Consider the following 23,808-nt stretch of genomic DNA (forward strand, 5'->3'; position numbering starts at 1 on the left):
TTTATTAATCCATTTATTCAATATGTATTCACTGAGTGTCTATGTAGGAGTTATAAATTTAAATGTTCTATACATAGTCCAGGCCAAAAACTAGATAGTTAGTTGGCTAGTATTTGTTTCATTAAAGGTGTTTACATTCTAAAATGATTTTTTCCTTTAAATACTATATAAAACCAAAACTAAACCAAACCAGTTGCCGTAAAGTTGAATCCGACTCACAGTGACCCTATGGAATACTATATAGGCCCAACAAAACAAGAAGCTTTCTGGTTATCACTATCGCAATCTTTGTTATACGCTGGGTTGCATGGAAAGAGGATTCAAGATTGAAAGAAGACAAGAGATTTTACTCTCAGATACAGGGGGAGACAAAAAAACAATCAACTGCAATATCATATTTTAAGTGCAGAGGTTGCTATGGAAAAAGAATGGCAGGTACCTAATAAAGCCTGGCTGGGGTTGTGAAACCTGAGCCTAATATTGGAGAGTGATTATACATAGCTAAGACAAGAACAGGAAGAAAGAAATTCTAGGTAAGTAATGCAGAATAAAAAATTCCATGTTAAGTTTTGGGAAGCACAATAGTTGGGGTAATTGGAATTGGGAGGGAGATGGATGAGGAATGAAGGAGTGGCTATCTGAGGTTAGAGAAAAAAACTGAGACTAGATCATGCTGTCTATGTCTGAGAGACTCGGCTCCCCTTCAATAGCCATTTTCTACTTTGATGATTTCACTTGGATGACCAAGGTATGTCTGGCCCAAGCCATGGTCTATTTAACTGCCTCATATGCATGCAAAAGTTGGATAATGAAAATGGAAGACAGAAGAAGAACTGATGCATTCAAACTGTGGTGTTGGGAAGAATATTGAATATACCATGGACTGCCAAAACAAATCAGTCTTAGAAAAAATACAACCAGAATGTTCCTTAGAAGCTAGGCTGGTGAGACTTTGACTTGTGTACTTTGGCCAAGGCATCAGGAAATATCTGTCACTACAAAAGAACATCATGTTTTGTAAAGTAGAGATCCCACAAAAATGAGGGAAACCCTCAGTGAGATGTATTGACACAACAGCTGCAAAGATGGACTCAAACATACCAATAAACTTGAAGATGATGCAGAGCAGGGTGATATTTCCTTCTGTTACATATAAGGTTGCAATGAGTCAGAGACAATTCAAAAGCAACTGACAACAACAACAATCCCTTAAAAAGAACTATGACTTATTCTGAACAGGGATGGATATTCCTGATTTTCACATCATCCCCAGGGAAAACTCATGATTAATCTAAAACAGTTATATTGATCTCATTCTCTTTGCCTAGGAATTTTTCCAAGGGTGGGTATGTTAACCATTTCTGACCAATGAGATGGAAATTGATTAAAGAGACTTTCCTCCTAGAGCAAAAAATACAAGGCCTCAAGAAGAGAAAACTCTTTGGTCCTTCTTTCTTTAGTCTTCTTTCTATGAGGGAGTTAATATCTGGAGCAAGAGCAGTAGCAGCCATCTCACCATGATGAGACAATAAGCCTGAGACTCAAAACTAATATGCTAAGAATGTTGGAGCCAAAAGATAAGAAAAAGAAAGAGCCTTGATCCTCAACAGCTTTGTTAATTAGCTAAAGTGATACCGGCAAATGTTTTCTTCTGGACTTCTTGTGTGGGAGAAAAATAATCCTTTATTTGTAAAATTCCCATTGGTATTCTCTTACTTGCAAGAGCCTACATAAAAAGGAATTTAGATGTTACCTTATGATAAGAGAAAAGTGTATAGCATGACGCTATTCCATCAGTTGGGAATGTATTCCATTCCCTCGTATATTTAGCAATCTCTAACTTGGCTTCATCTTATACCCTGCATTATACATTACATTCAGCAATACTAAACCATCCCTGAATATGCTAAGTGAGTTTTGAACTCTGTCAGTGTATGTGCTCTACCTGCTCCCTGAAACTTTCTTCTTCTCTTCTTGTCTATACAGAAAACTTCAACTAATTTTTATAACAGTATAGGTGTCACCTCTTCTGGGAGGCTCCTCTGGTCCTCTACACTACAACCACAACAGAGTTAATAATCCCTTTCTCTGTATATTAAACCAAAAACAAACCCGTTGCCGTCGAGTTAATTCTGACTCATAGCGACCCTATAGGACAGCATAGAACTGCCCCACAGAGTTTCCAAGCAGTGCCTGGTGGATTCAAACTGCCAACCATTTGGTTAACAGCCATGGCACTTAACCACTATGCCACCAGGGTTTCCCTCTGTACATTAGATATACATATTTCTATTCTCTGTACTTATCACATTGTGTTATAGGTTTTTTTTTTATTTCTGTTTTTTCTACACAGTTGACAATTCCTTATCATTTTCTTATCTGTAGCAACTGGAACAGTGGCTAACACATTGTAAGCAAAGAATAAATAGCCATTAAACTGAATGACTTTTGTAATGTCTGTAAATCTAGCCTAATGTTTTTTGTTTTTTTTAATCTGCCCTCTCCTTTCACCTTTTATGTTAAGTCGCTTGGAAACAAGAAAGCAAAGCATGGATATTCAGGCGAACTGAGAAAAGAACTTAAAATTTTTATCTAATATGAGATGTCTATAATTCCAAAAGCATTGAATAAATTGAATTTGTTATGTCTGCTGCTATTATCATTGTTTTTGGGGCTAGGCTACAAAATATTTTCTTTTATAATGCACAAAGTTTTAAGCATGGGAATATGGAGAAAGGTCTTGCTCTCATGGAGTTTACATTCTAGTGGGGAGAGAAAAACTATCAATCAGGGTCACCAATCAGAATCCAACTGGAAAACAGAAACCATACTACACCTTTTCTAGGGAAGAGATGCTGTTAACGGAACCCAGGGAATCAATTAACTTTGTTAAAAAACATGGCAGACCAATTTAGTCTGCCATGTTTAAAAATCCTCCCCAACAAGGCAGAAAGAGAGGATGAGATAAACCCTGGCTTCTCCCTTCTTTACATCCTTTTATAAATTTCATGCTAGGATTTGTTATTTGTGAACGGCCAAAGTCAGTACGAAGCCTGGGAAACAGCCTGCAGCGGTCAGTCACCCACTCCCCTGATGAGAGCAGAACAGGAGATAGTCTAGGGCTGGATTTGAGGGAAAACAGTCCAAGGATTAGCATAGAGGAAATAAACAAATTTATAAACAAATAGAAAAAAGTATCAGAGAAGTACTATGCATATATGATATGAGTGATAGAATGAGAACTGGGTGGAATGGTCAGAGAATGACTCTCTGGGGAGGTTACATTTAATCTGAGATCTTAATAACAAGGAGAGAGCTACTGGTATAGGGATAAGCCAGAAAGCCCCTCAGATAGGAATGTGCTAGTTATATTCCATAAACAGAAAAGAAGTCAGTATGGCTGGATCTGAATGTTAGATTTGGAGAATGGTCCAAAGAGAGCTCACTGAAGGAGAAAGAAAACAGGTTCTATAGGGATTTTTTAAGAGTATAAATTTTATTCTAAGTGCAAGGGGGAAGAAATTGGAGAGTTTTCAGCAGGAACTGACATGATTTTTTCTATGTTTTTAAAAGATTACCCTGGCTGCTGTGTGGTGAATACATCATAGATGGCAATAGCAGTAGGAGAGAGATCATTTAGCGCTGTTTGGATGGTCCAAGTGATAGACGCTACTGGCTTGAATTAGGAAGGTTTTAATTGAAACGGAGACAGATTTAGAATGTACTTTGGAAGTAAAATAAAAATCTCCTGATGGAGGAGTTCAATGAAGAGTAGTTAATAATTCTTGGAAGAGCCTTTCACAAGGAAAATGCTAATTTAGTCCACAGCACATATACTTCCTCTCTTCTATTTCTATATCCCATTTATCAGCACTTTCCCTTCTTCCCCAACTGCAAATTGCTTGTTTATCTCTTCTTTCATCCATCTTGTTTAAACTAAAAAGCCTTCTCATTGCTCAGACATCTCTTCTTGTGTTCCGCTTCCTGATTTTTACCCTCTTATTCACATTTTACTTCAATGTCTGTAATCATCTCATTATATTATATAATTCTTCCCTTTTGTCAAAGTTACACAGTGTTTCCATCATAATAAGGGCATTTTCTTTAATACACACACACACACACACACACACACACACACACGCTATATGCTTAATAAAGCTGGATATTTCCAAATGGCACTTAGAGAATACTAAATCTGAGTAGTTACCCAAATGTGGCATCCAGAAGTCTGATCCATTTGATCTTTTGCATATGTATTAAGGTTTTCCTTATCATGAATGATGACATTAGAAGGGGAGCTTACTATTTCTTTTCATTGTAACATATTTTTTCATAAAAATAGTGATTTAAAAATGTGTGGCATAAAATGCATATAACAATCTCATTTTTACAGATTTGGAATTACTACTGGTACAACTAAAGTATTCCTGCATAACCCGAATGGAGATACTTGCCTTATCTATAAATACTTTATTCATCAAAGTTTCTATCTTAATTATAATATCTTTATATATTTCTAAATATGTATATTTTTAAATTTTACTTCAATGAAATTATTACCATGATTTAAATTATTTGTGGCCTCAATATTTTCACCATAACATTGCAAAACAACTTATTTCTCCCATTTAACAATGATGAGACCATAAGGATAAAGCAGGAAGTGTGTTAATAAAGTGCTATGTTCCTCAGAAACTGTGCACAGTGTAAGTGCTTGAGCTTGCTATTCATGTTATTTTCTTTTTAGATTGTCTAACCAATTTGAGTATTTCCATAACTTGTATTTCCTAAATGTTTTATTAATTTAGAAACATAACCAGAGTAGCTTTCAAAAATCTAGTCCTACTGATTTCTTCAATATATTTGCATAACTTAAAATAGATTTGTTTTACTAGGAGCTAATTTTAACATAGGAGTTCTGGGTGGGGCAATCAGTTAAGTGCTAGACTGATAACCTAAAGGTTGGCGGTTTAAATGTACCCATCAGCACCTGGGAAGAACAGCCTGGCAATCTGGTCACAGCCTTAAAAACACTATGGAGCAATTCTACTCTGCACATATGAGGTCACCATGAGTTGGAATCGACTCCACAGCAACTGGTTTGGGATTTTTTGGGGGGAGTGGGGTTAATTTTAATATGGTAATATTGTACTGAGCAGTTTGGTCCAGAAACTGCTTTATGCTTTCATTTACTTTGTTTTCAGACTGAGGTAATATATCTTTTAAGAAGCTTTTTCAAAGAGGCCGGAAACAGCTTTTCATATGGACTAAACAATATATTGTCTTAAAACACAACATGAGAGGAAGGTAGCAGTGCAAGGTTACTCAAATTCAACCCAGCAAGCTTCCCTTAAGCATCTAAACTGTTTTTGTCTTGGTGATGAATCAAAGCAATAAGACATACCTTCCCTCAAGAAATAAAATACATACCCATTATGGAGATAAGTGAAGCAAGATAAGTGAGCCAAGAGTGTCTGGATAAAGACTTACAGAAAATTAAGGTAGATCAAGAAAATTCATTTGAAGAATGGACAGGAATTTTACAGGCAAAGAGGGGCAGGACCATATTCTACGTAGAGAAAATAGCTTGTGCTATATTACAAACTTGTTAAAGTAAAGAGGCATTTGGAAGAAAAACTTTCTTACAGCTGAAGTGGATAGTAGCTTTTCTTTTTTTTTTCTCCAAAATACACACCACACAACTGAAATGATTTAATTTTCTGTAAGAGGCAGGTCTAGTATTCTGTAACCGAATATGGGAGAACTGGAAAGATCGTGTCAGGAAGTTACATTTGAACTACTTTTAAGAGGGACTTGAAGGTTAGAATGCAAATGTATGAGGGAAAAAGAATATCAAATTGCAACCCATATGCCCTGAGATCAAGGCTTGCCTTTATTATTGCTAAATGTGTTGACTTTCTTCATGTAAGTTTACTCATTAGCAAAATAGTAATAATGCCTCCTAAAATGTTTTCGTGTAACAAGTAAAATAATGTTTATGTACAATAACTGACATTATATTATGTTGTTGTTAGGTGTTGTTGAGTCCATTCTGACTCATTGCAACCCTATGTACAACAGAACAAAACACTGCTGAGTCCTGTGCCATCCTCACAATTGTTGTTATGTTTGAGCCCATTGTCGCAGCCACTGTGGCAATCCATCTTGTTGAGAGTCTTCCTCTTCTTCGATGACTCTCTACCAAGCATGATGTCCCTCTCCAGGGACTGGGCTCTCCTAATAACATGACCAAAGTATGTGAGACTAAGTCTCACCATCCTCACTTCCAAGGAGTGCTCTGGCTGTATTTCCTCCAAAATAGACTTGTTTCTTCTTCTGGCAGTCTATGGTATACCCAATATTCTTCGCCAACACCGTAATTCAAAGGTATCAATTCTTCTTCGGTCTTCCTTATTCATTGTCCAGCTTTCACAGGCATATGAGGTGATTAAAAATATCACGGCTTGGGTCAGGTACACGTTAGTCCTCCAAGTGACATCTTTGCTTTTGAACACTTCAAAGAAGTTTTTTTGCAGCAGATTTGCCCAATGCAATGCTTCCATGGGCATTGATTGTGGATCCAAGTAAAATGAAATCCTTGACAACATCAGTGTTTTCTCCACTTATCATGATGTTGCTTGTTGGTCCAGTTGTGATAATTTTTGTTTTCTTTATGTTGCAATGCTGCAGTCTTTTCCAGTGAAAAGTTTATGACTAGCAGTGGAACATTGTATCATACACTCTTTAATTCAATGAGTGATGTGAAGACACAGTTTTTGATCAAGTGGCAATACAGCAGTTGCTATGTCATAGGAATCTTTATCTGAAAGCCAAGTGTAATACCTCTTGCAATACAATAGAAGTTTTAATGGTATAAAGGAGAGAGGGGGCAACTGAAGAGAACTGATTGACAAGATTAAAGAAGCAGAATCAATAGGTTGGGGAAGTAAAATCTTTTAATCATGATTCACTTATGAAATCAGAAAATCAGAAAGAGAAGAGGAAAGAAAGTATCCTAGTATTTACTGGGTCTACTATGTCCTAGGTAGAAATCTCATGTTATGGGTTTTAAATAATCTAACCCTTCACTATAGCAGTACAGAGTGGCATAACTCTTACTATTTTTATTGAGAAAAGAAGCAGGCCTTTGCGGATAATAAATAGCTTCTCCAAGTAAGGAAAAGCACCAATAGGACTTGAAATTAGGTCCATCTGATTCAGTCGTCCATGCTCTTTCATTTGTCCAATGTACACTTGTTTTAGAGGAAAGATAAGTTAAAATTTTTTTAAAAAAATTGAATATAAAGTTCCAAATCTCAGAAGAACGAAAAGATAAAGACCTGAGAAAGACATAACAATTCATGATCACTGAAGCCTTTGGAGGGCATAAGATTCATGAATTAGAAGATATAGATGAAGAGGTGAGTCTCGAAGATAGAACTCTGAGGGATGCTTATTTTTAGAAAATGGAAGGAGAAAGTAGATCAACCAAAGAAATGAGTGGTCAGGAAGCAAGACTCAAGGAATCCAAAATATTTCTCAATCATTGACGCCAACTGAGAAGTTACAATATTTACAGAAGAGGCAGGGGATATGAAGACTGAGACAATTTTGCTTAATTTAGGGATGAAGAAGTCACTGGTAACCTAAGAGGTGGTGCTAAAAGTCAGATTACAAACTATTAGAAAACAGGTATGTGATGAGGAAGGAAAAGCAACAAGTGTAGGCTATTCTTCAGGACAGTTTATTTTTGAAGTGGAGATACACCTGTGGAAGCTTCTCTATGTCAACAGTCTCTGCAATTCTCAATGTAAGATTTACAAATGAATGTACTAGCATACATAGAAATATCATGTCAGGGAGGTTGGGTGAAGGCAGTTTACATTCAAAAGTATGGATTTACCTCATGATAGTCTCCTGTTCCTGGATATAGTAGTGTTTTAATATTGCTGGATGAGGAGCATGATCCCTGCTGTTTCACTGCTGAGATATACCAGTGTTCTGTTAATCCCGATGAAAATCCAAACACTATCTTTGGCTTTCAACGGGAAGGCAAACTCATGCCCCTGTCTGGTGCTATTTCTTTAAAAGGAAGAAACCAGATAAGGTCTTCCCTGCAGAAGAAAAATCTGTGAAAGGTAAGGATCCCACAAGCTGAGTTTTCTCAGATATGTGGATGCAATTTTAAGTAACATTTAAATTTTTAATTTATTTTTCAGCATAGAAATTGCTGGCAGCTTCCATATCTCTTTGGCAGTATTTCTCGCCTTAAAAGTCTGTTATCCTCTGCAGGCAATTCAAATTAGAAACAAAGTTTTTAAGATTTCAAAACACAGCTGCTAGGACTCTCAACTTGGAGATTAGAGCACAAATGACAAATCCAATATGGCAAATCCTGTAAGACACCTTACTTCTCCAAGGATTTTCTTATAGATTTCTTTTGGTGATTATAAAAATATTGATTATGTGCATATAGGAATGTGTCTGTTTCAGCATCTGCTTCCTGTAAGTCATTAAGTTTTCTGATGATTTTGAGGTCCTACTAAAAGGCATGTGATCAGACAAGTTAATGGAAAAATGCTGAAGCTGCAGCTTTGCTGTTTTAATCAATTCACTTCATTACATTTATTGAACTCTCCTTTGTCAGGCATACAGAAATATGAATGGTCCTATTTCTGATTCCAAGGATCTTATACTTAAAAAATTTCTAAACAAGGGATAAACATCCTAAGTACAAAATGCTAGGGGAGTTTAGAACCTGATTCCAACTGGTTGGGGAAATAAGAAAAGCATTATGAAGGTGGTTTGAGTGGGTCCTTGAAGAACGTATAGGATGATACAGGCACAGATGATGAGGCAGAACAGTCCAGGAAGAAGAAACATCACAAGAAGGTCAAGAATGTACTAGCATACACAGAAATGTTTGAAGCGAACTCTGTGGGGTAATTTGCCACCACACAAAATATAAATGGATAATAAAGATGGCAAGATTGGATATATTTTAGTATGTTTTGAATGCCGAAATTGAGTAGTTAGTATATAAGTAGGCTACAGGGACAGCTCTGTTGGAAAGACACATTATTACGAACGTGATTTGGGAGACCAATGAGGCAATGGTATATACATGGATGAGAAAGGGAGCACCCTGCAGCTAGTGAACCAATATTGCAATTTTCTAAAATAATTATATAAATAAAGGGTAAATAAATAGTGAGCATTGCAAAACATGGGAATTCTAGAACACTTAACTGTGGTCATAAGGAACCTGTACACAGACCAAGAGGCAGTTGTTCAAACAGAACAAGAGGATACTGCATGGTTTAAAATCAGGAAAGTTGTGCTTCAGGGTTGTATTCCTTCATCATACTTATTGAATCATTATGCTGAGCAAATAAGCTGAGAAGCTGGACTATATGAAAAAAAAAAACACGGCACCAGGATTGGAGGAAGACTCATTAACAATCTGTGATATGCAGATGGCACAACTATGCTTGTTGAAAACAAAGAGGACTTGAAGCACTTACTGATTAAGATCAAAGACCTTCAGTATGCATTATACCTCAACATAAAACAAAAATCCTCACAATTGGACCAATAAGCAACATCATGATAAACAGAGAAAAGATTGAAGTTGTCAAGGATTTCATTTTACTTGGATTCACAATCAACGCCCATAGAAGCAGCAGTCAAGAAATCAAATGACATATTGCATTGGGCAAATCTGCTGTAAAAGACCCCTTTCAAGTGTTAAAAAGCCAAGATGTCACTTTGAGGACTAAGGTGTGCCCAACCCAAGCCATGCTGTTTTCAATCGTCTCATATTCATGTGAAAGCTGGACAATGAATAAGGAAGACCAAAGGACAATTGATGCCTTTGAATTATGAAGTTGGTGAAGAATATTGAACATACAATGGACTGCCAGAAGAACAAACAAATCTGTCTTTAAAGAATTAAAACGATAATTCTCCTTAGAAGCAAGGATGGTGAGACTTAGAATCACATATTTTGGACATGTTATCAGGAGGGACAAGTGCCTGAAGGAGGACATCATGTTTGGTAAAGTAGAGGGTTAGTGAAAGAGAGGAAGATCCTCAACAAGATGGATTGACACAGTGGCTGTAATGATGGGCTCAAGCACAGCAACAATTGTGAGGATGGTGCTGGACCGGACAGTGTTTCATTCTTTTGTACATAGGGTCACTATGAGTCAGAACTGACACAACAGCAACTAACAACAAAAACAATATGATGGTGGCCACTGAAATGGAGATGGAAGCATTATTTTTATCTGTCAGAAAAAAAATCTTTCTGAATAATTAAAATGGTTCTTTTCTTTTTCTCTCTCTAAACTTCTTTTTGGAGTTAAAACTGCCATGCCATGCTAGGAGAGGGATAAAATAGTAAATGTTCTTCTAAGGACATTTGAGGCTATAACCAATGTTCCAGAGAAATACTTTAATAGTATGTTATCATTTAAATCACATATATATGTATACATGTATTTCATATATAACTTAGGTCAAAATGTAATAAAACTTACTTGTATAACTTTTTTAAATGCCATTTGTTTTTTGCTGTGGGATTTCTGAAGATCTTCTGAAAATAATCTCTTTATATACAAGAAGTACACTACAGAATGCTGAGCTATGCCTATACTTAGTGAGGTTCACTGAGTTATACCTGCTCAGTGTTCTGTCTTGAAAGAGCTTTCTATATTTTAAATCTTAAGAGATTAGTATTTCCTAAGATTTCTTAGATCCTCATTTGTTCATTGAACAAATATTTATTGTGCAGTTATTATGTACCTGTCAATGCTGCAGGTGCTGAACCAAACAGACAATGTCCATGACCTTGGATCCCATATTCTACTGAGGCTTGATAGAAATCATGTAAATAAAGAAATAAGTATATACTGCATCAATGGTGATAAGTGCTACAAAAAATAATGCAAAGTTAGAGAATAGAGAGGATGATGTTATTTTATATACGGTGGCCAGGTGACATATGAGAAGTGACCTGCTTCAGATTTCAAGGCCTTTATATTTAGTTTTTCGAATGTTTGATTATATTAAGAAAAAAATTTAAAAATGTCACCAAACCTTTTTTTTAAAATGGATTTTAATTGTATTTCCTCTCTCCTAGCCTCCAAATTTCCAGACTTTAGGACACTGATATTTTTGTTCTAATCAATTATTTTACACATTTTTTATTGATGGTCGGCAAAATATTAGACTGAAGCCTGGATGCCTGCTGGACTCAGAGGTTATTGAGGTAGTTCAGATCTGAGCTAAAAGGATGGAAGTGGGAATGGAAGAAGGCCTGGACCCCAGAGATACTTCAAAAGAATAATCAGTGGCACTTGGTTCTGAACTGTTTCTACTTTCCTGCCATCTTCTACCCCCTGAACCCATGCAATAATTACTACCAAGTTTTAAGTTAAAAAAAAAAAAAAAGTTGCCTTCATGCCGATTCAGACTCATAGTGACCCTGTAATACAGAGTAGAATTGTCCCATAGGGTTTCCAAGGAAAGCTGGTGGATTCAAACTGCCAACATTTTGGTTGGCACCTGAATGCTTATCCACTGCGCCACAGGGCTCCAGTTTTAAGTTTAGTTGGCTGGAAAATGGTGCTTCCGTTAAAAAACAAAACAAAACAAAAAACTCAGAAACCACTCTGCTACTAAATAATTTTGTGGTGATATAGACAAAAGAATATTGAACTTAATTTAAGACCAGAATTCTATTGCAATATGAAGGAACTGCTCTTCCTAGAAATGGTGGCAATCCTTTTAGGGGCTGGGCTGTCATTAGATTAATTGTGACAACTGGCCTATTTTGATAAATTGCCCTGGTAGATTTTTAATTAGATGTGAATAACAGAGAAAACCAGGTCTGTAACTGCTGAGAAGCAGATATATAATAGTTGTTTCATATTAACCTTTGTGGGTATATGGATGCTTCCCTTAGAAGCAATCCAATTTCAAGCAAAGCTTAAATAAACAAAATCATCTATGGACAGATTTAAAATCAACGTAACCTCTCAATGCAAAATTTCATGCTCTGGTTTTGGAATATTTCTTTTTTTTTTTTTAATTTCAAGAGTATGGACCTTGTCTACTTTTCACATTTATATACATTACAGGAACTTTTCCGTGGTTTTGCCCTTGTTGGCAAAATTGTTATTTGTATAAAAGAATGTTAATAAATGGGAAATTTCTTGTTGTCTCAGTTTTACCTAAAGCCTCAAAGCTTAAAACAAATGGGGATATATGCTCACTCATTCTAAAAAGGAGTGTCAAACATCTGTGCAGAATTTATTGAAGACTGGATCGGAAAAACTCACGCAGACCGTTAGCATAGCCCATAACTTAACTCCAGGATGGATGTATCAGAAGATGTGAGGATATGAATGAATTAAATATTGATAGATATAATTTCCTTGCAGATTTTTTTTATTATTCGAAACACTTAAGTGGGTAAACTTTCCCCCCACCACCTCAACCCAATTAGGATGGAAGCTTCAAGAAGACAATTTAAAGAGTAGGTGGGAGAGATTGATCTCTTACCCTTTCCTGAAAGTTTACTAAATTGCAAAATTACATGGGCTCTGTTTCCTTGAAGGAATGGAGCATACCCTGAGGAAACAGACCAGGAGAGTTTGCCATGGGTTACTTTATATATGTGAGCCAGAGATTGGTACTTCAATCCAACAATCCATCTAGCTTCCATAGGTGGAGGTGGTGACTCATTTTTACCTGCCACACAGAGGCTAATTTTCTTTTGAGAGGATGAAGGGCCAGGAAAATAGAATTAACAGTTAAGTCAACCCATGATTAAAAGCATATTAATAATAAGCTGATTTATTTTTTGCCTATGATTTTTATTCCTTTACCATTTTTCCCTTTCCTATTCTTTGAGATACATATCATAAACTTTCTTATGAGAATGCCTATTTCATATTTATAGATTATATGCAAAGTTTTCCTTCTGAAACAGATCAGTCTACAAATACTTCAGCTACTGCTTCTGAACTGGTGTTATATTTATAGCAGAAATCAACCTTGAAAAGCAATCTAATCCACTCTCCTTGTAAAGGTCCTCTGCTTGAAGATTCCTTTGTTCTAGATCCATGTTTCTAATCTGTATGGCTGGAAAAATTACTAGCAATTCCTTGAATGCATTGAGCTTTACCATAACTTTGCACAGTCCATTTTATGTTTGTACCTGGGCATCTCAGTAATGCTAGATACAAACCATATAACTGGTTTCTCCTTCTGTCCTCAACTTTATTCTGGTCTTCTCTCCTCTTTACACTCTATAATGCAAATTCTCTGATTGTTGTTTTCATGGAACAGCTAATTTTCATCAAGCTTTCCTCAATATAGGGTCTTTGAGCCTGCAGCTCTCTTCCTGACATACTACTCAAATCCCCCTCCCAGTCCCTACCCTGTAGGTTGGGTACATATAATTTCTCCCATCTCAATGGGAAGGAAACCTATTTAAATTGAGAGACTCCCTACTCTCAGACATATTTGTTCTCTCTCATAGCATCTTGGTTTTTTAAATGTTGGTTTTTTTACCCCTTTAATTTCATAGTACTTTTCTAAATTTGTGACTATATCTGCATGTGCTCATTTCATTTCTATTATCTTTCTGCCATTAGATTCTAAAAACTATGGCATACACTATGTCTGCTTTTGTTTGTTTTATAGGCTCCCAGTATAGGACTAAGCATGTACTGTGCAAATAATATATGTAAATTATGAATGTATGAATGCTCTTCTCTCTATCGAGATCCCCCTTTCCTCTAGATATTGATTCTTAATCATCCTTTAAGACCTAGCTCAAATGTTAGCCTTCTGAAATCCTCATTTCCTAGACTTTTAAGAGTCCAACCACTATTTCCTCTTGTGAGTCCATAATATTGCACACATTCTTCAATCTCTAATACTTACAATATTATGTTTTAGATTGTCTGTGACCTTCCCGATGTCTAACACTTACTATGGTGTTGAACTATGATTGCAAGATATCTTACAACGTGAAATCTACTATACTTAAGGTAATTTAACTAATTGTGTAACTTTTACATTACTCTTTTTCTGTTTCCAATAAGCCATTCATATAATTTTGCTATTACTGGGACCTACTACATACTAATATTAATAAGGGGTCAGTATATCATATCATAAATAGCACCTAGAATTTACTGAGTACTTATTTTTCCCAAGCTCTGCAATAACTATCATGAATACATTATTTCATGTAATCTTCTCCTCAACTCTATGATATTATTATATGCATTTGTAGATCTAAAAAAACAACTCATGGAGAAGGCAAGAGAATTAATGGCAGGCATGGGATTTGAATGAAGTTTGTTTGACCACAAAGCCTAACCTAAGATAGTGATTAAAAAGTCAGCTTTTGAAGGATTCCCTTTATCATCACTCCTATTTAACGTTACACTGGAAGTCCTAGCTAGAGCAATAAGGCAAGAAAAAGAAATACAAGGCATCCAAATTGGAAAGGAAGAAGTAAAAATATCCTTATTCACAGATGATATGATACTATACATAGAGAACCCAAAAGATTACACAAGAAAACTATTGGAACTAATAGAAAGATTCAGTAGAGTAGCACAATATAAGATCAACACACAAAAATCAATTGGATTCCTATACACCAACAAAGAGAACTTCAAAAAGGAAATCAGGAAAACAATGCCATTTATAATAGCTCCTAAAAAATAAAATACTTAGGAATAAATCTAACCAGGGATGTAAAAGACCTACAGAAAGAAAACTACAAAACACTACTGTAAGAAACCAACAGAGACCAACATAAATGGAAAAACACACCATTCTCATGGATAGGAAGACTCACTATTGTGAAAATGTCAATTCTACCCAAAGCCATCTAAAGATATAATGCCACCTCAACCTAAATACCAACACCATTCTTTAATGAGATGAGAAAACTTATCACCAACTTTATATAGAAAGGAAAGAGGCCCTCGATAAACAAAACATTATTGAAGAAGAACAAAGGAGGAGGCCTCACTCTACCTGATCACAGAACCTACTATACAGCTATGGTAGTCAAAACAGCCTGGTACTGGTACAGTAACAGGCACATAGACCAATGGAACAGAATTGAGAACCCAGATGTAAATCCATTCAGCTATGTCAGTTGATCTTTGGCAAAGGACCAAAGCCTATTAAATGGGGGAAAGACAGTCTCTTTAACAAATTGTACTAGCAAAACTGGAGGGCCATCTGTAAAAAAAAAAAATGAAACAGGATCCATACCTCACACCATACACAAAATCTAACTCAAAATGGGTCAAAGATCTAAATATAAAACCTAAATTTATAAAGATTGACCATGGAAGAAAAAATAGGGACAACGCTAAGTGCCCTACTATATGACATAAAAAGAAAACAAACCATAACTAACAATGCACAAACACCAAAAGAGAAACTAGATAAAACTGGGAGCTCCTAAAAATTAAACACCTATGCTCATCAAAATACTTCACCAAAAGAGTGAGACTGGGAAAAAAATTTTGGCTATGACATATCAGACAAGGGTCTAATCTCCAAAATCTACAAAAGACTTCAACTCCTCAACAACAAAAAGACAAATAATTCAACTAAAAAAATGGGCAAAGGATATGAACAGACCCTTCACCAAAGAAGACCTTCAAGCAGCTAACAAGCACAGGAGGAAATGCTTGCGATCATTAGCCATTAAAGAAATGAGAATCAAAACTACAATGAGATATCATCTCAACCTGACACTACTGGCAGTAATCAAAAACACAGAGAATACCAAATGTTGGAGAGGTTGTGGGGAGATTGAAACTCTTACACACTGCTGATGGGAATGTAAAATGGTACAACTTCTGTGGAAAATGATATGACACTTCCTTTAAAATCTAGAAATAGAAATGTCACACAATCTAGCAATTCCACTCATAGGAATATATCCTAGAGAAATAAGAGCCATAACACAAAGAGAGATACGCACACCCGTGTTCATTGCAGCATTACACACTATCAAAAAGATGGAAACAACCTAAGTGCCCATCAACAGATGAATGCATAAACAAATTATGGTACATACACACAATGGAATAATACACAAGATAAAGAACTATGATGAATCTATGAAACATCTCACAACATGGGTGAATCTGGATGGCATTATGCTGAATGAAATAAGTCAATCACAAAAGGACAACTATTGTATGAGACCACTATTATAAAAACTCATGAAAAGGTTTACATACAGAACTCTGATGGTTATGATGGAGCCGAGGGGTGGGGAAGGGAAATCACTATCTAGATAGCAGACAAGTGTCAACTTTGGAGAAGGGAAAGACAACACACAGTACAGGGGAAGTCAGCACAACTTGACCAGGACAAAGTCAAAGAAGCTTCCCAGACACATCTAAACACCTTGAGGGACCGAGTTACTGGGGCTGAGGGATGGGGACCATGGTCTCAGGGGGATACTATGTCGGTTCACGAATAAAATGTTCTGCATCCTACATTAGTGAGTAGCATCTGGGGTCTTAAAAGCTCTCGAGTGGCCACCTAAGATACATCTAATAGTCCAATCCAGTTTGGAGTAAAGGAGAATGAAAAAAACCAAAGACACAAGGAAAATATTAGCCCAAGAAACTAAAGGATCACATGAACCACAGCCTCCACCAGCCTGAGCCCAGAACTAGATGGTGTCTGGCTACCACCATCTACCACTCTAACAAGGATCACAATAGAGAGCCCAGACAGAACGGGAGAAAAATGTAGAACAAAGTTCAAATTCACAAAACAGAAAAAAACAGACTTGCTGGTCTGACAGAGACTGGAAGACCCCGGAGACTATGGCCCCCAGACACCCTGCTAACTCAGAACTGAAGCCACTCCCAAAGTCTACCTTTTAGCCAAAGATTAGACAGATCTATAAAACAAACAATAACATACGTGAGGAACGTGCTTCTTAGTTCTCCCAAGTGTAGGAGATCAAATGGGCAACACTAGCCTAAGAGCAAAGACTAGAAGGCAGGAAGAGACAGGAAAACTGGATGAATGGACATGGGGAACCTGGGGTGGAAAGGGGGAGAGTGCTGACACATTTTAAGGATTGCAACCAATGTCACAAAACAATATCTGTATACATTTTTAAATGAGAAAAAATAAAAAAAGAAAAGAAATGTCAGATTTTGGAGTCAGGCAATCCTATGTTCAAATTATTGCTCTGTGTAATTATTAGCTGAGTAATTGGAACTTCAGTTTCTTCATTTGTAAAAAAAGGGGTACAATAATTAAATACCTTATAGGATATATTGTATATGTACTATGTTATAAATGAAATATATCTTTAGCACAGTGTATAGGGTAAAGATGATATTAAAAAAAGAATCACTTAGCAAACTGATTACCATTTGGTACTCTATAAAATATATATACATACATTTTATAATTAAGACTGAGAAATTTAATTGATTTTAATAGTCACTTATTTGATTAGGGTCGGAGTTTGACCAGATCCCAGGTCTTCTGAGTATCACTCTGCTGTGTTTCTTCAAACATTATCTGTATTAAATTTGGTGGGGTGATTAAATAAAGTTCTCCAATTTTTTCAGAAAGTTACAAGTATACTCATGTTGCAATAATATTATTTTCAACTTAGGTATAGTAAAATATAACTTCATGTCATCCTAAAAGATTTATGGGGACAGAACTTCTACAGATTCATATTTTAAGAACTACTTTTTCCTTCATAGGGATATTCGTTAGAGTATAATCTGTCTCTATGCAAAAAAATATAAAGAAGTAAAAAATAAGTTTGGAACTTAAGCAATGTCATGAAGATTGCAAATGTGTGGTATGTGTAAATATAACCACTATCAATAAGTACAAATTATAATTTAATATAAGATAGATACTTTGTAAAAAATAAGTAGATGTGAATTTTAGTTAATTTGTCATTTAGCATTTTGACAGGATTTCTTGTTTCCTTTAATTGTAAAATGCTACAGTTAGAGGAATAATAATAATTCCAGGTTATTTTTAATATTACTTGACAGTTAAGCAAATTAATTGCTGCCACAGTATACTACATACATCCTGTAAGGTGTTGGAAACTTTTATTTGGAAACAATAAAATAAATACTACTTTTAAGACGGAGCTAAAACTTACTTTCAAGTTGTTATGGTCACTTCTATAAAATACAATAAAATGTTTATAGCACATTGCTTGAGGGTTACCCTTCGGAGCTCACCATTATCAGCTAAATTTGATTCACAGTTTATAGGAGAGGAAACTCAAGTAAACTGGATTTGAGTCACTTACCCAAGATCAGAGAATTAATAGGTAGCAAAATTTAAACTCATGTCTTTAAAATCCAAACCCATGATTTTTCAGTTGTAACATGATAAGAAATTACTCTTTAAAACTCCAAAGAAAGTCTTGATAAAGTTGATACGTTACTCAACTAGTCACTTCAAAATAATGAAATATTACTAGCAACATACCAGTAGAAAATCTAGCTACTACAGTTCTATGTTTTAATTCACCAGGCCTTCATATTATTAGTTATTTATCTTCATATTATTAGTTATTTTCATATTATTAGTTATTTATCAATAACTTCATATTATTAGTTATTTATAAAATTTAAATTAAAATTTGACAAAGTAAACAATGGAATAGACTATTGAAAACATTACCTAAAATCTGATCCGATTCTCTTCCCATTTTCTGGTTCACCTGGATCTGGGCATAAATTGGAAGCTGTTTTAATACCTCCTTCATTTACTGTGACAATAGGGGGGAAAAGAAAAGAAAAAACAGAAACATGATTAGGAATTCAAGGATTATATTAATTTAAAATTTTACATTATACGTGTTCTTATATTCTCTTATAATCACTATAGTTCAAGTACAGAAAGATAAACTATAATTTTATAATGCAATAACTAAGGGAAAACTTTTTTTTCTATTTGTGGATCTACAAGGAAATAAATTTTATATTGATATTCAATGACCTGTACTGTTCTGAATATGACACATTAACATTTTACATCTCATCTTTAATTACAAATTGCAAAATCTCTTGAAAGGGCATTCCCAGGTTATTAGTGCCATAGTTTCTACTAATCAATGGCTGTAAGAAAGTCACTACCTGTTATGACCGTGTCATATGATCCATTATCATTTTTAAAGTTGCAATAAAAAAAAAGACCCTCTGGAAAAAGTTTAAAGTTATTAGCACTTTTGTGTTTGTATATAACAGAGTAATTTAGCCTGCTGATGGTAAAGTAAAACAAAGGTGCAAACTACCATCGGTGCATGTCATTGAATTATAATATAATGCTGAAAAACAAAATAATGTCTTTACACCCTAGCAATTTTCATGACTGTTTCACTTTGCCATTGTACACATTTTCTGCAGTTCCTTCAGAGTACCCAGTTAATGAAAGATTTATTAACTTTATCAGTGAATGTGATTACCCTGGATAAATGAATTCCCAAGATAGAATTTTTAATAGGAAGGTTAATAAACCAGATAGTTCTGAAATATCTGAGTGATGTTGTTTCATAAATTCAATCTTTTCTGAACTGAAGAATAACTTCTATTATTTTGCTCTTTTTAAGAATGTAGTAGTGCCTGAATAGAGGCTCCAGAGGGGAAATAACCTAAATCTTGCAGAGGTTCTCATCTCATACTGTTCATTGGAATCATTTGTGGTGCTGATGCCTTAAAGAATAAAGATGCCTAGTTCCACCCTTACATAGCCTAATGCAATTAGTCTAGATGGCATCCAAGGCATCAGTTGTGTGTGTGTTTATCTTCAAGGTGATTTTAATGTACAGTCAATGTTGAGAGCCACTAGATTTCAGCATCAGTTAGTTTAGATTGGGCAATGAGTTAAAATTGATTCATTTGAATATAAACATAGCTATTAGCTAATGGTCTAATAGTAATGGCCTGGCAAAAGCTGCCATCTTCTCAATTAGATATAAAATTTTGCCTCTCTCTATCATTCTATAAATTTACTTTTATAAATATCACCAAATAATACCCTTGTTGCCAACTTTAATATGAACTCTTTAATCCATGTACAACAAATGATATTTTTGCTCTTCTAGGTTCACTGATTTGCTATTTAATTCCTCTCTAACTTTCTGCTTTGTGGCTACTCTTTTGTTTTGGCAATTCCACATATATTGGACAAATTTATAGGCATTGGCCCACAGCTCTCCACATTTCATTTTTTCCTCATGGCTTGAAAACTATCTCTTTGCTAAGGACTTCCAATCTATGATTTTGTCATGTCTTCCAAGCTCCTTCCTGGCTATTTCAATTGTCCATTAGATAATGTCACCAAAATTCCCATTGTCACCTGTTGTGAGTGTTCAGGTCCAACCTAATCACTGTGATGCCTTTGGGAACTCCATTACCATCCACCTCCAATCCATCATGAATACCAGAGGAGGACTAAATCTTCCAATATACAATTTTTATTATTATTAAGACCTCCTGTGCTTCTACATTTGCTAGTATATCGACTGAATTTTCGACTAGTCACCAAGATGCATCCATCACTCAATTCCAACTGACTCTTCACGGTCCTGCTTATTGCTTTGCCATGCTCATTCCATGCATTTGTTTGTGTTTTCTCCATGTTTCTATGTTTTCTTTTTCTTCCCTTTTACCAATCAAAATCCTAACCTTGACTTGACTCAGGTCAAGTCCATTTCTTCAAAAAGATAACCTGCAATTTTTCCAGAATATTCTAATCCTTCTTTTATTACATAACTTGGAGTATTTTATTTGGAAATTTTATATTTAATCTTTAAATTGTTTTTTATTGTATTACAATTCATAGTTTCATATACCTTAGTCTTTTATACAAAGAGATTATAAACTTGATAAAGAGGGAAAAATTTATAATTATTTGAACACATACACAATGCTTAGACAGGAGTTAATAACTTTATAAATATGTCCTAGTTGTTTAACTGACAGTAATATCTTAGATATTGCCATCAATGGATTGAGCATTTTCCAAGGGAAGTACTCTTTCCTATCTTTTAAAGGCTTTTGAAAATATTTTATCATATTTTATTAAAATCTAACTTTTTCAACATGGAGTAGAGAAGAGGAAAACAGTGGGCATGAAGGAGGTTTAACTATTTTATTCTGTTACAATATGTAACATAAATTATAGGTTAATATACAAATTATAGGTCTGTGATTACCTTAGAAAATCAAAATAATAACAATTCATTTTTTCCATTTCACCATCATTATCTTCTCAAAAAGTGAGACTTGGTTAAATTTTCTCTATGAATTATAACAATAGCTAACACATAGTACTAACTCTGTGTCAAGCACTATTCTATGTGATTTATAGGTATGAAATCATTTAATCCTCACAACAATATTAAAAGTAACCACTATTATTATACACTTAGGTGAGGAAATTGAGTCAAAAAGAGAGCAAGAAATCTACCCAAGATCATATTGCTAGTTAGTGCCAGAGTCTGGATTTAAAGCCAAGCAGTCTGATTCAATAGACTGTACTCTTAACCCCTGAGCCCTACATTCTCTCCAGACAGCTCAAAAAGGCAGAAAAGTAGTCATTAATTAAAATTCAAACACTTTGCCAAACTACTTATCTTAAAATGCAAACGATATTTATTTATAATTCTCACCATTTTTCACGTATTTAATCCCAGATCCTATAGTTTTAATCATCAAGATTATTTTAGTATGTCAATTGAACCAGTGTTTTTGGATATCTGCACTCGAGGAAAGACTTCCCAATTTAAAATGTAAGAATAATGGCAGCATCTGCATGATACATATATTTAATATTCTTTAGTTAAAAATACTAAAAATAAAAAAAAATTAGAGTCAAAATGTATAATCTTTTGCATCTCAGATATTTAAATATTTCAGGATTAGCCATAGCTAAATGATGCCAGAAATTCAAATTTAGTATTTATTCAATCAGCTATTCTCACTACACAATGCCAATCAAGCAATTGGAGGTACTTATCACTTTTGTTTCTTTTAATTTGAGCAGTAACTTGCAGACTGGTAAGGACATGAGTATTCTTTAAAAGTTTAATTGCATGGAGCATGGTGCTGTCTCTTAAACAGCATCACATTATGGGGAATACTCTTTTTGTTATTATCTTTAAAGGTATTATTTTTTTCCCCCACAATGAGTTAGTAGAAGAAAGAAGAGACAGACAAAACTATACAATTTTTAATTGAACTGCTTACTTCTTATAACATCGGAGTATCTTTGTTATATGTGTTTATAAGACATGCTTTAGGAATCTTAATTACTTTAAATATTATTGTATTATCTAGCTTGAAAAATGCTTTAAAATCAATCCCAGAGTGTAGTATTGTTATAAATGTTTTCATAAGATTTCTGATTTTATATAGTAAATAACCTACTCTTAAAAAAATAAAATTAATAGATTCTGACTAAAAAGTATCTCCACATTACCTTATACAACAGGGTGCACTGCCATCTTTATTAGGGCTTTTATATTAGATTTTTCACTTTTATTATTTCTTATGAAATATAGTGCTTTTTGATCTTACTTTAACCTTAAACATTATGAGTGTGATGATGTTGTTTTATACTAACGCACTTTATATTTTACAAAAAGTTGCCTCTTCACTCATTTAGTTTCCTAGTATAATGACAAATCCTTGAGAGCTAAGACTATATTTTATTCATTCTTCTATCTTCTCAGTTTAAGATGGTGCTGCCATGGAGAAGTAGCTCAAACAGAGTTGTGGAATGAATGGATAATGTGAATGAATGAAACTATGGGTTTGAAGAAAAGGAAAGGAAAAAAGAAAAAACATTTTGGGAGCTCCCAGTTTCCTTGTAATTATATTTTAGAAGAACTTACTAGAAAAGTTGGTTAGGCTGGTAGTTCATTAACTCCACCATTTAAAATGATAAATACTTATTATTTTTAAAATAAAAAACACTTATTTTTCTCTTTAATGAGAAATCAACTCTTTCTAAAAAAGAAAAACAGGGGTGGGTAGGAGTTATTTAAATTTCAAGCAGTAAAGTAGGCAAAAAAAAAAACACCTGAATTAGCTGTTTAAACAACCAAACTCTCCCCATGAAGACTTCCGCAGGTTCCTGAATCTCTTAATTCTTTTTTTAGTTAAACTTTAAAGGTGCCAGCATATGAAACATGTTTTGGGCAGTGTGTGTATTTGACCTCCTCCACAATTCTGCTCACTTCTGGCAGTGGCAGTAAAAGAACTTGTTGTTTTTCAGAATGTGTGCCCCCCCCCATTTGAAATGGTGAATGTTAACTAAACCCACCCCATAGGGTTTCCAAGGAACACCTGGTGGATTTGAACGGCCAACCTTCTGGTTAGCAGCCATAGCACTTAACCACTATGCCACCAGTTTCCTAGCTAAACATAGTCTCTTTCAATTGTTTGTCCTGCGTTAAATAAATGATATCAAAAGAGATGAAGACCTGAATGATTATTTGACAACTGATATATAATAATAATACCAAATTAAAACAATATAGCCCTTTGTTATCTTTTATGTAAAATACAATGGATAATTGCAAAAATTATTTTAAAACTATGAGGCAAATTGTTAATATTGTTGTCTCATGATTAACATTTTAGCCTCATATTAACTTTCCTCTATCATCTTAAAGCAAATATTCTTTAAATAACATGTATTTTTCTTTAAATCAGGCTTTTTTTCCCAGGTACTGTATTATAT

At 34.7% G+C, this 23,808-nt stretch overlaps 1 protein-coding gene across 2 annotated transcripts in view; it reads right to left on the reverse strand.

The window, feature by feature from the left end:
* The window catches only part of CSMD3 (CUB and Sushi multiple domains 3), a 1,379,111-nt gene that overhangs the window by 757,998 nt on the left and 597,305 nt on the right, over positions 1–23,808 (reverse strand). For both annotated transcript variants that reach the window (XM_004372959.1, XM_004372958.1), the window contains one exon: positions 18,742–18,829. In XM_004372959.1, the coding sequence (XP_004373016.1) occupies positions 18,742–18,829 (88 nt within the window). The remainder of the gene's footprint in view (positions 1–18,741; positions 18,830–23,808) is intronic.

The sequence above is a fragment of the Trichechus manatus genome, unplaced genomic scaffold (genome assembly GCF_000243295.1).
Source record: "Trichechus manatus latirostris isolate Lorelei unplaced genomic scaffold, TriManLat1.0 scaffold00022, whole genome shotgun sequence".
Taxonomy (NCBI): Eukaryota; Metazoa; Chordata; class Mammalia; order Sirenia; family Trichechidae; genus Trichechus; species Trichechus manatus.